At 55.0% G+C, this 16,233-nt stretch overlaps 1 protein-coding gene across 4 annotated transcripts in view; it reads left to right on the top strand.

Annotated features, from left to right (window-relative positions):
* Positions 1–16,233, top strand: part of HOXB3 (homeobox B3) — a 56,842-nt gene that overhangs the window by 37,866 nt on the left and 2,743 nt on the right. For 3 of the 4 annotated variants that reach the window (XM_053893131.1, XM_053893134.1, XM_053893133.1), the window contains 2 exons: positions 12,089–12,176; positions 15,159–15,757. In XM_053893131.1, the coding sequence (XP_053749106.1) occupies positions 15,310–15,757 (448 nt within the window). In that variant the 5' untranslated portion in view covers positions 12,089–12,176; positions 15,159–15,309. Of the gene's footprint in view, positions 1–3,419; positions 3,591–12,088; positions 12,177–15,158; positions 15,758–16,233 lie in introns of those variants that run through there. The other variant, XM_053893132.1, reaches the window with a different exon arrangement.

Genomic DNA, 16,233 nt, shown 5'->3' with positions numbered 1-16,233 from the left:
CTCCCTAAGCCCCCATCCAAAGAGGGAGCAAATGGGGTGCATATTGGGAGGAGGAGAGCTGGTAACTTTCCCCTCGGGTTTTATGTGGGGGGGGGGAGTGGTCAGTCACTTCCCGTTAGGGAAGAGCCCGATGGGTCCAGAGCAAAGCCAGAAATAGCTTCTGGGGATGTTCTACACTGCGCCCCAAAGTTGTGATGGGTGAGGAGCAGAGGGCCAGAACCTTTGCCAAGTCCGATTGGGGCTGCTGGCTTTTCCTTTTCTGGCTGGAGCCTGGCCAAGTGACTTTATAGCCACGATTATCTGTGATATTTAACTCTGCCTGCTAGTGTAAACCTTCGAGCAAAAAAATTAGAGTGACGCCGCGCCCAGGTGTTAATTATTCATGGCATCAACCTCGTGGAGTGTCGGCTTAGGCCCCAGTCTTGGGGCATCCAGGAACTCGCTCCCATGCTCTGCTTCAAGTGGCACGGAGCCCCATCCTTGTTAATAGACAGATTTGTGGGTGCGTGGTGGGAGTCTGGGTTGAAAAGGGTTTGGGGTAAAAGAGATCAAGACCCTAGGCTGGGATGGGTGGGGGTGTTATCTGGTCTGGATAAAAGGAGCTGGGGAGAATCTGGATTCAGGGGTAGCTGTTGACAGGACTGGAGATTGTGGGGGAGGAGGGAAGGGCTGGGGGGAGGCAGACTTGAGGGACAGAGGCTCTGACCCTTCAGGCCCTCTCTCTTTCAGTGTTGGAGAATCCCACACATACATGCTCGCTCTCGATGTGGAGAGGGTGAGTTCGCCCCCCAGATCAGTGTTCCAGAATTTAGGCCAAAGTCTCGGAATCCCTGAGAAGGGAGAAGGATTACCTCTTCCTTGGAGAGGAGGAGGGACATGAGGAAGAAGGAAGAGGGTAGAATTGTGTTTTGTTAGCTTCTGAATTCAGCCTGTTTTGGAGGATGGGGAATAAAAGGGGAAGGCTGAAGGATTTGCTCCTTGGGACAGGTCACAGCTTGGGCGGTGGGGGGTGGTAGGTGAGCTGGGAGCCAGTCCTACAGGCTTCTACCCTGGGTTACCAACCATCCTTCCTTCTCTGTCCCTCTTCCCTCTGCTGCTTTTGCCTTTGACGTGGATGTCTGATCCCCCTCTTATCTTCTCCATTCTCTCAGCGCCCCCCTTCAGGTCTTTGTCTCTTCTGGCCCTGGGGATACCCCCCACCCCGCCCCTTCCCATTCCCCAACTCACACTCAAGAGTCTTCCCCCAGGAGACAAAAGCGGGGAGATCATCCCTCTCCACCATTATGTTATCTTTTAGTTGCTGGCTCCTTGTTGAATCTCTCCATGTGAGGCCTGATGCCCAGGCATATAGGCCTACCCCCAAATCCGTAAGTTTGCGATGACTTTGTTGTTGTTGTTTAAATACACACACACACACACACACACCCTTGGTTTATTTAGCCACAAAGCATCCTGCCTCTTATCAGTTCTGTGTGTGTGCGTGCACGTGCATGCGCGCGCGCGCGCACACACACACACACACACACCACCCCATTTGCTTTTGTGCTGTTCAGGGGATGGAGTAGAACGTATTTGGTGGCAGGGGCTTTCGGAAAGCTGCTGGCTGTTTCCATCTTCTTTCCCAACTCTGCTGGTGTCCACTTTCTCTAGTAATTATAGTGTGTACCCCCCTGCCTGTAAGAAGCTGGGCTTGCCAATGTTTTAGCCATCAGAGGAACTGAATAAAAAGATGAGAAGAGAGAGGATGAAAGGAAAAGAGAGGGCCCCAGAGAGAGAAGAAGCAGTAAGATCCCTTTCTGAGGGGGGGAAGTTGAGGCAGAGCCCAAGGAGGGGAGGACAGGGAGAGACAAAGGCCAGTCAGAGGGGCAGAGAGGCTGTCCTGGGATAAGGAGCTCCACAACTTGCATGGGTACACACACACACACACACACACACACACACACACAGAGTTAAGTGACAAGGAGGGAACTGGGAAGGGAGCCACTCACTTTGCCCCCTTCTCTGTCAAAGAGAATGTCTCTGTGATGGAAGGATGTGTTACCTCTACAGATGAAAGGGCCCTCAGGCCAAGGGCCACGTTGGCCCCAAGGAGAGGGGCAGCCTAGGAAGCGAGCCCAGAAGTGAATTTCTGGAGCTACGAAGTCTTTCCCGGGACTCAGTTCAAACTCCCTGAAGATAGAGAGGCAGAGTATGAGAAGACAAAGAGGCCATGAGAAAGGGAGAGACGGGAGAGATGGTTATTAGAAAGGGTGCGGAGAGACAGAGACATGGAGAAAGAGCCCAACCCTTTGGGGAGGGCAGCCACAGGGAGAGGGGAGGGCTGCAGGGGTCTGGAAGCTCCTCCAGACTCGGTGCTTTCTTTACAGGCAGCTGCCCAAAGCTGGGGCCGTCCCAGAAGCAACTGCCTCTCGAGTAGGCCCTTGGGGGTGCTAAATCAGGTCTGAGGCAGCTGGGGCAGGAACTGAAGTGTCAGGGAATGGCCGAGACTACCTTAGCACTTTTCCACGGCTCCTGCCAGTAACTTAATGGCTGGAATCTCCCAAAACAGAATTCCACCGCCGGGGGGGGGGGGGTGGGTGGGGGGTGGCGGCCGGTGGATTTGGGTCAGGCTCTCACACCTGGGCCCTGGAACCCTTCCTCGGCCTCTCTTCCCCCTGGCGGGTTTGGTCCCTCCTTTCCCCCTGTAGGGACGCGGAGAAGAAGTTGATCTGCCAGCCGCCCAAGAACTCTCCCTTTCACCTCCAATCCACATCTCCTCCCTGGAACCCCCAGCCTGAACGGACGGACGCTGCCCTCACTGATCTCCTCCCTCCCCCATCTTTCAGGAAAGAAAAGGAAAAAGGGGAAGCAAGCTCCTACCAGCCAAAGCAGCTTTAGAAAACTCCAGGGAACCTGGAAAATGCAAAGCCTCTCGCGCCTCTCTCTCGCACCAGTCCCTTCACCCCCTCGCCACCGCTCTCTCTCCCCACTGCGCACCCCCACCCCCATCCTCCCGTCCCGTCCTGCCCAGAACTCCCTGCCTTCCCCTCCCTTCTCCGCTGGGCCGGACATATGGAACCCATTTCGCTGGTGACATTGAAGAGCCGCCCGTGCGCCCGCCTTCCGCCATGGCGCCCCCGGCGCTCCCCGCGCCTCGCCGTGCCCCCTGTCACTCGCGGCTCCTCTCGCCTGGCAGCTCGGCCGGCTCTCGCGGCCCCGACCGGGCTCGGTGCCAGGCGCGCGCGGCCGCCCGCGGCCCCCACGCGGGCCCTCGCCGAGGGGGCGCTCCGGGCTCCTCCGGCCCCGGGGGGCCCCCCTCCCCGGCCGCGCCCCGAGAGCGCAGCCTCCGCGCGCGCCTGGCCGCCCCGCCGCCCCGAAGGCCGAACAAAGCCGGGGGCGGGGGCGGGGGCGGGGAGGGGGCGAGCGCTTCCGGGCCTCTCCCCGCGCCGCCGGCCGCTCCGGGGGCCGCCGGGGTCTGCACCAGCGCGATGCGGCCGGCTGCGGCCGGGGCGCCCCAGCCGGGGCCGAGGGACCCGGGCCTGGCAGTCGGCTCCCGCGCGTCCGCTGCTCCCGGCCGCCCGCGGCCTGCGCCCTAGCGGGAGTCCGCCCAGGTAAGTGGGGGTGCGCAGCCCCGCGGCCCAGCGCGGGGAGTGTGGGGCGGGGGGAGGTCCGGCTAAGGGTGTGCGTGTGGGGCGGCCGAGACCCCAGCTCCTAGGTCTCTCTCCTGGGTCGGGAAAGAGGCTGGATCCGAATCGTGGCAGACAAAGATGTGAACACCTTAAAGAGGCGGGTGGGTGGGTGCTGAGGGCGTAGAGGGACCCGGGTGTGCAGGGCAATGTGGAGGAATGTGGGGCTGTTCGCCGCCCCGCCGTGGGTGTGTGGACGGGAGCCGGATTAGGGGATGTGGGGGGGGGCTCTCCGGCTTAGGAAGGGAGTGTTGGAGGCTGGGGAGGGTTTTCCAGGGGAGCCGGAAGCTGAGGGTTGTGGAGGAAATGTGGGGGCATCTCCTAGAGTTGGGGGGACAGCTGGGCCCTGCTCCCACAGTCCAGCTGCCATCCTGGTGAGCCTTTTAGCACCTGGCGGGTTATTTGAAGCCGAAACTACAAGGGGTTGCGGTGAGGCCGGGTGTTAAACTGAGAAGGTAGGAGAGGGGGTGATTTATGGCTTCAGAGAAGCTATGTTTACTCCGGGACTGCTCTGGAAACCAAAAACCAAACAGAGCAGAGGCGGGAGGAGCCCCTCTCCTTGTAGTGGGAGACGATGCCAGGCTCACTGGCTGGGATTTATTTTCCCAGATGTGGGGAGATGGTGGGAACCGTCCCTTTGCAGGCGCAGGATGCGGTGGGTCTGTGTGATGCAGAAGGAGAGTGTGCAAGCGTGCACACGTGGAGGTGTGTTTGTGTATTGTGTGAGAGCGTCCGCACACTGGGGCACACGTGCGCTCGGGCTGGGGTCTGTGGGGGTACAGCATCGCCTTGGGAGTGGGCACACAGGGAGCTGGGAGGGAGGCTCCGTGTTCTCTGGTCCTGGTACTCTGTGATGTGATAGCTCTTTCCGCGCTTTGCCGCCCCGTCCTCTCACCGTGCTCCCCCCACCCCTGCCCCCTGCCCCGTGCTTTCTTTCCTCCCACAGCCACATGCAGCACAGTCCACTTGGCCTGGTCCCTGGCCCCTCTGTGCCATCTGCCCACGCTGCCTGATCTTCCCTTTGAACCTTTAACTTTGCTATGGGAGACTAAGGAATTAGTGAGCATGGCTGCGTGGAGAGGGGGGAGGGGAGCGGGAGAGAAGAAAAAGGCCTGGGGTGGTAGCCGAGATCGGTGCTTGGACACTGGGCCTTGGCAGGCTTGAGTTCACCATTACTTCTCCAATTCTCCCGAAGCCTCTGCTTGGGAAGGGACAAGTGAGCACAAAGTGGAACAGAGGAAGGGAGCCATGCAGGATGCTGGGGGGTGGGGAGAGAAATATTTTGACCCCAGATAGTTATGTCCTCAGGCCAACTGGTGGCTCTTGCATTTCTTTCTAGAAGCCTGGCTTTGCCTGGAAATTGTTTTGCATTAAATTTTCTCAGCCGCAGAATTATCTTTCCTCGCCTCCAGCTAAACTTGCATTTTTCCACCAGACACTTGGGCCCCGCACCAATGAAATCTGAGAGGAAGCGGCTGGGCCCTAAGTGGCCGTAATTTAATTGATTTTATCATAAATCATCAACTTGATGAAGAACCCGAGGTTTCAGTGAAGTAAATTGATATTAATGGGAGTTTCTTGAAATGCAAACTCCGCTGCATTGTTGGGGCATCTCGAGCTGGGGAGGTGGATTTCATGTGTCCCAAGAGCAGAGAGCCTGGACCTGGAACCCGTGTTAGGGGGTTAGGGGCATTAGGGGGTCGGGAAAGCAAGCTGGGAGGGGTGCTGTCAGAGGGCCTGTTTCTGTGAGGGAGCGAGGCAAAGAATGGAACTTTCTTGGGGAGGGAGCAGAATCTGACTCTGAACCCTGCTGGTCATCTTGGGAATGCTGGTCTCCAACTGGTGGGGGCAGGGGGGGGGCATTTGGGGAGGCTGGTAGTTGTGTGGGCAGAGTTGGGGGTCGGGTGAGAAAGCCAGGCTGGTACAATGGGTGCATTGACTCCTGGTTAAAAATTGCCAGGTCAAAGCCTTCCCCTTCTAATTATACAAATTAATTATTTACTGCTCAGGTTGCTGTCCAAAAATAGCACTTTTGATTTGGTGATGAAGGTAGACAACCACCCCCCCCCCTCCACGCACAACACACACACACAGAAAAGCGGTTAAAACGGTGCATGAGCTTCTGTGGGGGCAAGGACAACCAGGAGTGGGGTGGGGGCTGGGCAGTGGGGATGTCCCATTTAAATCCCAAGAAGAAATATTCTGCTTTTGCCAGAGATGGTGCCCATTATTGTCTGAACTCAGTTTACTACTGCGCAATAATGGTCATTCGCTTTCACGTTAGCGCACAGAGAACCACAAGCTGTCAGTCCAAAAAAGGACCTTAGAGATCATTTAAACCCAATCCCTCCCCTCCACACATGTTCTCTAACTTTATAGAGGGGACACTGAGGCCCCAGGAGTTCACTGCTTCAGAGCACATAGCCAATCTGGAATGCCTAGAAGCCTAGCCTCCCAACTGCTACGCCTATGCCAGATTTTTAGACAAACCACTTCCTGGCTCTGAGCCTCAGTGTCCCTGTCTGTAACAGTAGCAGGGGTAGGACAGGACAGTGTCTGAGTTCTCCCTAGGTGTAACCTTGGGTAACTCTCTAGTGCTTGGGGTCCTGAGAGCATCTGGGTATAGAAGTTACTGCACACGCTTATTTGCAATATACAGGGAGTTTGTATTCACCCAGAGCAGTGGATAGTTACTCTGACTGGCTCTAGGAAATCTATTAGAATCTGGACCATTCTTCCTCTTGAAGGTGTCTTTATTCTCAGCAGAGAAGCCCAGGCTGAGAGCAATAGAAACAGAAGGCAGTGGAGAGGGGCTGGCTAGCTGGGTTGGACTGGGATTGGCATTTGGGGGTGAGGGGCTAAGGAAGAGGAGGGTTCCCCTCACAGAGCAAGGCATTTTCCTTGACAGGCACCGGGCTGAGGCTGGAGCTGTTCAAATTTCAGCTTTTGAAATTCTTCCTACTCCAGCCCAAAGACTGAATTATGGTTTCAGAATTTAGATTCTGTAATGGTAGGCCACTGTCTGTCCCCCAGCCTCACTCTGACCCCAGGGCCTTTGAGCCCTCTCTTTTTGGGAGACACACACAGGGTGCCACAGCACTGTATCAGGTCTCCTCCCCGGGGCAGCCAAGACAGGAGGCTTATGAGGTGGATGAGCCCCTGCCCTATTCTTTTTTTTTTTTTTAAATTTTTAAAATGTTTTTATTTATTTTTGAGACAGAGAGAGACAGAGCATGAGCAGTGGAGGGGCAGAGAGAGAGGGAGACACAGAATCTGAAGCAAGCTCCAGGCCCTGAGCTGTCAGCACAGAGCCTGACACGTGGGGCTCGAACTCACAGACTGGACTGTGAGATCATGACCTGAGCTGAAGTCAGACGCTCAGTCGGATGCTCAACTGACTGAGCCACCCAGGCGCTCCACCCCCTGCCTTATTCTTGCTCTTGTCTTCATCTCTTTTCCCAACTGAAAGTAGATAATATTCAAAAGAGGAGAGGGCTTCTCAGAAGTTGCATAGTTGTGAGAGGGAGATTTCTTATAGGGTCAGGGATATGGGAGGCCAGCAGGGGACCAGAGGTTTCCAGACTGCCTTGGGAAGTGTGGCCAGGTACATGAGTTCTGATGGAGGAGTGAGAAGAGATGGGCAGAACTCTTTGGGGTTCTGGAAATCAGAAGCTCTGTTTTGAGAGGTGGGGGGCGGGGACTCAAAGGGCTGGCAGGTCCAGACTCTGGCCCTATCCTATTCTGACTCGGGGGGTTTATATTTGGAGGCAATTGGGAAGGCCTTCCGCTGATTGGTCATTAATCCGGTGAGTTATTGTCTGCTAAACAGAGGTCACAGGGAGAGAGACATCCAATCTGTCAGGAGAGACCTGCGCAGTCGCTGGCAGCAGGCTGGGCCCCTCTCCTCTCTTGCCTGCCTCTCCCTCCCTTCCCCAGCAGCCCACCTCCTCCCCAAGCTGTCCAAGATTCGCCCTTCTCCCTCTTGCCTTCTCCGGGCTGCCCACCTTTGTCTCGACACCCGCCAGCGTGGGGGGTTGCCAGGCCGGGACTGAGCTTCCAGATGCGGCGGGGGACCCCGGATTCAGAACGGGTTCTTGAGCCCCCAGGGCGCCCGCCTGCCCCGGACTCCAGCCTCGGCCCCGCGGCACCTCCATCGGCTCCGTATGGTCAGCGCATTCAGGCGGCCTCCGTGGTCACCGGGACACTTTGCGAACCCACGTGGCTGCCCCCCCCCCCCTTTTTTTTCCTGCTTCCCCCTCGCGCCCCTACACTTTCGGGGCAGAGAGAACAGAGCTTGCCTTTTTCTTCTCCAACCGTACTCCGTCTTCTTTCGATCCCGGCTTCCGCTGAGCCGGGTCTACACTGGCCTCCGCGGAGGCACAGAATCTTCTCCTGCCCCGTTTCCCCTTTGTTTCCTCCCGTAAGGGCATCTTAGAGAGGTGGGGGTTGGGAATCCACAAACCAAGAGCCATCTTCATTAGCAATTTAATTTTACAACCGCCAGCTTTGAAATCTTTATTAATATTCAAGAAGAGATGGACATTCGGGTGTGTGTGTGTGTGTGTGTGTGTGTGTGTGTGAACTTCACACGAGTCCCCAGCGGCCACAAAGTTGGGACAGTGAAGCTGGAAGAGTGTGGGACCCGGAGCCCAGACAGGACCAGAAAGAAACAGATCTCGAATCGCTTGGCTCCCCCGCTCCCAGGTCCCCCGCTTCTCAGTGAGCCGCTTCTCAGTGAGCCGGGGGTTGGTTGAGCTGGGGGCCAGATCCTTGGTCACCCCAAAGCTGAAACCAGAAATCGATTTTAAAGGAGCCAGCCATTTTGTCCTTATTGAGAGGAGAATTTTCGTTTGCTCTTTAATGGGTTTTATTGGGAGGGGGGAGAGAAAGAGACATGATCCCTCTAAGGCCTGGGAGGGTGGGCGCCAGGAATGGCTTAAAGAGGTTTAAAGTGCTCCTTGTCCCCTGATATTGAGTAGGGATTAGGAATGGAGGAGGGGAGTGCTGTAGGGAGTGGAAGAGGAAACTATGCCCATGAAGGGGGCTCTTCTTTCTAATATTTACCTTTATTATTAATTTCTGCCTTTGTTAGATTATCATAAAATCTGTCCTCATCTTTTCTCGAGTTTTCCTTTTCAATTTCTCTCTCACACACGCACACGGTAAGTTGCCCAAGTTTCCCTTCTTGGGTCCAGGAAGAAACTGGTCACTCCTCTCTCTGGTCTGCCCCTAAATCACCACTGTGTTGTCAGGAGTGAGAAATTCCTCTCCCCTGTCTTTTTCTAGACTCCGGTCTTCCGTCACACCCCTCTGATGTCTCCTACTCAGAGTCCCCTGGCCCAGCTCCTCACTGCCCTGCCTTTGCCCACCCAGCGGAATGGGTGCCGGCCAGGCTGCCTCTTTACCATCAGCTTCCCATCTCCCAGCCCCGATCAGATCAGGGGCAACCGGCCCGCCAGAAATCTCCAAGAAAGGAAGGAAAAAGGCAAGAAAGAAACCAAACTGGGATCTAATTGCCTCCCAAGCATTTCAAATGGACTTTGTTCTCCAGGTTTAATAAGAAGCCCCCACTCCATCTCTTACCGCATTTGGGGGGTGCGTGTCTTCTGAAAGTTTTCTCCAGGTTAGCTTTCTCCAGCCCCAGTCCTCTTTCTCGCCCCCATCCCACCGTGCCCCAGCTCCTTGTGCCACCAGAAGGGACCACAATGAGTTGAGGAGGCTCTGGGAGGGGAGGGGTCCGCTACTGTCTGGGGAAAGCATCGCAGCCCCAGTCTCACAGGCCCGCCTTGGGCTGGGTGCCCTCTAGGCTCTCTTTTATTCCTTGAGGCAAAGCTGTGCAGCCCCATAGCCACCAGGCTCTCCTCTTCTTTCAATTTTGCAATGACCTTCTCTAGCCAGTGGTAGCAACAGCTAGGAGAGCTGGAGGGTCTGAGGTCCATTTTCGACTTTTAATTTGGGGGAGTCAGAGAAAAGACCCAAAGGTGCTGGTTCCCTTAAGCCTCTGGAAGCCTCCCTGGGCTGAGTCCCCAACCCACCAGGCCCAAAGCTACATAGGTACCAACACTGTAGGCCCCTAACCAGGGTCTAGAAATCTCAGGACAGGCTCTGTGCAGCCACGTACACAGGCAGCCCTAATGGCTCTCTTTGAGGGTCCTGGCTTGAGCCGCAGCATCGGCTCTGGCTTGAGCATTTTCTTTTCTTGGTACTACTGATAAACAGAAAAATGGCCCCCACCCTTCATCCTCATGCACACCCCCCCCCCTTCCTTCAGCCACCAGCTCTCTAGGCAGGTGGTAGTAGGGTCCTTGGGGCATCACAGTGGGAGGTTCTGCATGTGGCTCCTGTTGCTGGAGGGCAGGGAGGCCATGGGTCCCATCCACCCCGTTCAGCAAGGCCCCCCAAAACTGGCTGCTCCAGCCCATGAAAACTGACTTAGCAGGCCCGGAAGAGGTAGGAGCTGGAGGAGGCCCTGGGAGAATAGGACCCTTTCTCAGCCCAAAACAGAGCTTGTAAGTGGGGAGCAATATGGTGTGAGGGGAGCTTTGCCAGACACAGCCACCCTCTCCCGGAGGGGGACAATAGCTGGAACCATCTCTCACCTTTGTTCTCCCAGTCCCATCTCCTCTGGTGCGTCCAGATGGGAGAAGGCAAAAGCCAAGCATTCTAACCAGGAGGTCACAAGGTAGTGGCTGGCTCTGTCTACTCCAGGTTAAGAGAACAAGTTTTCCAAGCTGCCTTTGTAGAAACGAGAGACTCTCTGCGTTCTATTTCATCCCCTAAGTCCCGACTCAGCAGTTAGGCAGAGTTGCAAACACTCCTGCTTTGGGAAATGTCCTGGTCTTCTTTTTTGTCTCTTTCCTCCAGCGGGAATGGCTCTCCCCACCCCCGCCCCAAATCTGCAGACACCTACATTCTTGGCTCTTGTCTCCCTCCTACAGGCCTCCTTGCCTTTTCCTGCCCTTCTAAAACACACCCTAAGAAAAGTTTAGCTTTTGTAGTCTTCCTCATTTGTGCCAAGAGTCATAAATCTTGCAGAGCTAAGAGAAACAAACAGGTTTGTTCGGAACAATACTAATAACCACCCTTCTCTTCTGCCAGCGCATTTAAGATGAAGCCATTTTGGTAGTTCTTCTCACCTTCTCAGAAGTACAAATGTCCTTATCACCTCTTAGCCCCTTCTGCCTATCCGGAGGTGAGAATCTTAACAGAAACTTCTCTGTTAACTTCTTACAGCCTCTCTATTGCCAGCCGTGTCTGGAGCTCGAGCTAAACAGAGTTCCCCTTTTGTCACCCTCTCCTCAACCCCCCTCCTGCTGCAAGATGGTCTGGATTTTTAAAATAATCACTCACCGCTTGTTGTCTGTTCTCAAAAAAGGGGGGGTGTTTTTTAAAAAACGTCTGGCTGTCCCCCCTACGGGTTGGAAACTGGGCCTGGAGACTTGCAGGGAGAGAAGAGGAGTAGGGAGGGTGTGGGGGAAGAGAAGAGACAGACTGGGAGACTCAGAGTGGGGGGGGGTGGGGAAAGCCAGGGTGAGAGGGCGGGAGACCCAGCCACCAGTCCCAGAGGAGTGAAACTACTTAAAAAAAAAAAAAAAGCCTTGGTGTTGCCATTGCCAATGAATGCAGAGAGGCACCCGGCACCCCCACCCCCAGACACCTTGGGTGCCTTTGACTAGGCCTCCCCACCTACTTCTCAGTTAGCATAATGGCTTATTAGTGGGGTGCGGGGCGGGAGGGGGGGGAGCTGTGAACTCCACCAGCTTTCCCTTGCCTGTGCTCTCCTCTTCCTCCCCCGCCAAAATCTCAATTTAAAAATTTACCTGTTCTTTAAACAAACAAACAAACAAACAAACAAACAAACAAACAAGCATCTCTGCCTTCTTTCCTTTCTCACTTTTTTTTCCGGGGGGGGGGGCGTTAAAAAATTTCCCCCGCCCCCATCACCACCACCACCTTCCCTCCTTATCTGGCATCTAAGCTTACTAAAGGGGGAGTGGTGGGGGGTGTGTGTGAGCTTGTGTGTGTGTGTGAGTGTGTGTGTGAGTGTGTGTGTGTGTGTGGTTTTTTTTTTTTTTTTTTTTTTTTTTTTCCCTGTGCAAAAGCAGAGGCCATTGTTACAGAGAGTAGGGCGTACCAGTCTTGTAGGGCAACCACACTGTGGCGGCTTGGCCAAGCCGGAGCCCGGAGCTGGATTCTCAGCGAGCTGAGCCGCTCCAGCACCTTTCGGTCTTCTTCTATTTTTTTCCCCCGCTCCCCCACCCCCCTCCCTCCTGCGCACCCCCGCTCCTAAGCCGAGTGAATTGAAGCGGACGCCGCGCGGCTCCACCGGCCGCTCTGCCCCTCGGGCTCCCCAGCCGGGGTGGCTACTGGGGGGGGGGGCGACGCAGCTTTAAACAGTGGTCTTTTTTTCCTTTGCCTTCAAGGAGGGGAGATTTCTCGCCTGCCGCTCGCGCTGGGGCTCGATGTGAATATATATTATGTCTGCCTGTTCTCCCCTCGTCGGTGGCTAAGGTAAGCTGGACTGAAATAGGCTATCAGTTTGTGAATGGCGGAGAGTATGTCTCAATGATTTATGGCCCATATGACTCCAATCTCGGTTCAAGAAGAGTTCACAAGCTTTAAGCTTCCTTCCACGCAGCGACTCTCCTCTCCTCTCCTCTCTCTCTCTCTCTCCCTCTCTCTCTCTCCCTCCCCCTCCCTCCCTCCCTCCCTCTCTCTCTCTCTCTCTCTCTCTCCCTCTCTCCCTCTCCCTTCTTGCTTCTCTCCTTTTCTCCTCTTTTTTCTTTCAGCAGCCAGAGCCAGAGCTGAATTTCCCCCCGGCTGCTAAGAAGAGCCTAAGCTTTCTCTCCTTTCCTTTCTTGTTCTTTTATTTTTCTTCCTTCCACTAATTTTTTTTTTTTTTTAAGTCCTGGAAGGTGGCCTATCCCCTCTCTCCGGGCTTCCCCAGCTATTGTTACTGTCCTCGGCTCTTTTCAGGGGTGTGCCTGGACAGGTGGGGTTCTTGGGGTGGCTCACCGGCCTCCTCCAACGAGACCCTGGGGGGAAGCCGGGAGCCACCGTCTCCCTCCCTCCCTCTCTCCCGAGAAGCCATATGGAGCCTGGATTTTTCCAACATGGAGGCAAGGGAAATAGACATGTTTGGTTTGGTAGAGCTGCTCCCCACCCCCTCTTCTCCTGGATCCCCAGATCTCAGATCCCCTCAGCACCTTCACCTCTTCTCACTGTCCCACCAGCCAGGCCTCTGCGCCCTCCGGTCGATCCGGGCCTGGCAAAGTCCCAGAGCGGAGTTGCTAAGGCGCCTTTTAATTCGGTTACCTCCAGCGCCCAAACTTGCTGCCCTCCGCCCGGTGTGCTTGGAACCTGCCGCCGCTAGCCGTTGAGGCGTCCTGAACGCTTTCTCTTCGCCTCCTTGGGCCAGCATAGCTAGTCACCAGCCACCGCGGCAGCAGTGGCCGAGACAGCCCGGAGGCGGCAGCCAGGGGCTAGCTCCGTCCACAAACCTCCCGGCCCTTTCTCGCCGCCAGCGGAGTCTCCATTCTTTCCTGTTACGTCTCTGGCTTCTCCGCTTCCCACACTCGCCTGGCCTCTGTCCTGCGATGGTTTGCAGGTTTATTGCAGGGGGAACGACAGGAATTTCGGCCCCAGGCGTCTAGTCAGATTATTGCTTTATCATCATCATCACCATCATCATCATCATCATCATCATCATCATTACTGCTGTAACAATCATTTAGACTAAATAAAGCCAGGGCCCAGCCAGCCAACCCCTTCCAACGTTTTTATTTCATTCTCTTCTCTATTAATAACAAACTCAACTGATGCCTGTTAATTAATTCCCCCTTCATCCAGGGCTGCTCTGAAGCTAATTTTGGTTAAATCATCAGAGGCTAATGGTAATAATAATAAAGGGATTGGGTCAGCCTGGTCAATTGAACTCCAGTTCTCCTCCCTGGAAGGACCTGCTGTTTGCAGACCCATGTGTATTTCCCAGAAACAAATTCTTCCCAGAAACCAATCGGAACTCAGGGCTCCCCGGCTCCCTTTTGAATGTGTATCTGTGCCATTAAGAAGGGGATTTATGTGTGGGAGGGACTTCTTCACCTGCACTCCTTTTATTTTATTTGCCTATTTTTAGTTTTCTTTGGGGTTGAACAGCTGGGCTGAATGAGATTTAAGTAGTCTAAACTCACATGTCAGAAGAGAGGGTCACTCTGGAGGTTTTATGAAATGTGATGATGAGAAATTGGGGAAGACAGGGAGGAAAAAAAATGCAGTCAGAACTTTTAGAAGAAATATACAAAATCCTATGACAGCACAAACCTTTATTTTTTTTTCTGCACAGTTTTAGGCGTCTGCATTAAAATAATGATTTTTTTTTTTTTTTTGCCTCAGAAAACTTCAGTAAACAAGGTACCCTGTTTCCAACCCAGAGAATAATATTGTTCTAATTGCTCTGTGGACTTTTTTTCCTTTGGGAGAAGATGTCCTCAGTTAGGAAGTACTTTTGCATCTCTTGGTAGTAAAGTACAGCAGTTATCCAGTTTTTCTCTCTTCTTTTCTTCTTTTGGGGAAATCAAAGGACACAGACTGTCAAGGAAAGGGTGGGAAAAAATTAGGTCTGATGAAAAAAATGGAGCGGGGAGAGACCTGGGCCAAATGGTCACTGCACCAATCCGTCTGGCCAGGGAAATAGAAACAATCCTGCTCCATTTGGGGGCCCCATGGGGGCCGCTAGCTGCTAGCTGCTGGGTCCCAGACTTGGCTGAGCAAAGACTCAGACTGGAGGTGGTGGTTCCTCCAGGGCCAGGGAGGAGGCTCGGTTCTGCTGGCTCTGGAGCTTAAACATGTTCAGGAAGTTTCTAGGTCAGGCTGTTGTTGTCTTCTTCGTGAGGCGGGTAGGGAAAGAGAGGATCCCTCGCAGGAGAAGGTTCCCTGCTCAACTTGCTTCCCCTTCCTGTCTCTTTTGGAGATCCTTGGGGTTTTTTTCTCCAGGCTAGACTCTGCTTGGGTGACAGACCTAGATGGACCTGGAGGGAGGCAAAGACAGCAGGCAGGAGGCCTCTCAGCTCACAGGAGGGTGTTGATGATGTTTTTATTTTGGAGTCTCCTAGTCCCCCCCCCCCCCCCTTGAGCCACCCTATCCCAAAGTTAGTAGGGGGAGATAGGGAGAGGGAGGAGGAGAGGTCAGGGACTAGCTTGCAAGCAGGAAAGAAGCAATGGCCTTCCAGTAGTAAGATTGTATACCTAGGCAGTCCCCGAAGGAGTAGAATCCTTATTTTTGAAGTGGAAAAAAAATTTTTTTTTTTTTAATTAAAGCACTGAAATAAGAAAACTCCATTTCAGGTCAGGAAAGTGGCCTCAGCATCTGCTTTGAAGATGTTGGGGTTGGGGAGAAGAAAAAACCCTATTGATGTCAGTTCCCTTTTCAGCTCCTAAGATGGATTCGAGCCCCAGTCCTCTTCTCCCCCTTGTGTCTCTTCTCTCACCCCACAGGTCAGCAGCTCCCAACGGACTCGGGAGGAGGGGGGCAGAAAGGGGAGGGGGGGGTCCGGCGCCTCACGTGACCCCCGCGGGTGCCAATGTCCGGTCGTGAGGGTATCAGGCTCTTGCAAGTTGCCACCCACTGCCCGGGCCTCGCCCAGCGATGCAGAAAGCCACCTACTACGACAACGCCGCGGCAGCACTCTTCGGAGGCTACTCCTCGTACCCTGGCAGCAATGGCTTCGGCTACGAAGGTCCCCCCCAACCCCCCTTTCAGGCCGCCACGCACCTGGAGGGCGACTACCAGCGCTCGGCGTGCTCCTTGCAGTCCCTGGGCAACGCCGCCCCGCATGCCAAGAGCAAGGAGCTCAACGGCAGCTGCATGAGGCCCGGCCTGGCCCCCGAGCCCCTGCCCGCCCCGCCCGGCTCACCCCCGCCCAGCGCCGCACCTACCAGTACCACTAGCAACAGCAATAATGGGGGCGGGCCCAGCAAAACCGGCACCCCCAAGTGCGTTCCTGGCTCCAACTCCACCCTCACCAAACAGATATTCCCCTGGATGAAAGAGTCAAGGCAAACGTCCAAGCTGAAAAACAGCTCCCCCGGCACAGGTACCAGCTCTCTGCCTTCCTCGTCGTCAGCTTTTGTCCAGGCCAGGAATGTCACTGTTATTCTAGCACCCAGCCCCTAGGCGCCCAGGCGGCGGCCGGGGAACAATATCAGGTGGCGGCCCTGCAGCGGCGCTTTTCCCGTAGCCCCCACCACCTGATGACCCCTGACCCCGCCAACACCCTCTCCCTCCAGCCACCCTTCACCTGAGCTGCCGAGAGCTCCAGAAGGCCAGGCGCTCGGACTCAGCCCTTTGCAAGGCCGCAGAGCCACGAGACGCTGCCAGTAGACGCAGAGTCGTCAACGATTGATTATTATTAAGTATGATTACTGTGGGTATTAATCACAATCGCTCGGGCCGCCCGGGGTCCCGGCCTCCAGGCAAGGCAGCCTCGTCGAGCCACACTTCCGCGCCCTGCCCCCGAATGTTCAGATTCCCCCAGGGGTTCTCCTCAGCCGCCCACCTAGTCCACAGGAC

The sequence above is a fragment of the Panthera pardus genome, unplaced genomic scaffold (assembly GCF_024362965.1).
Source record: "Panthera pardus isolate Hobbes unplaced genomic scaffold, ASM2436296v1 HiC_scaffold_3, whole genome shotgun sequence".
NCBI classification, from domain to species: domain Eukaryota; kingdom Metazoa; phylum Chordata; class Mammalia; order Carnivora; family Felidae; genus Panthera; species Panthera pardus.
This window is presented reverse-complemented; position numbering and strand designations above follow the sequence as displayed.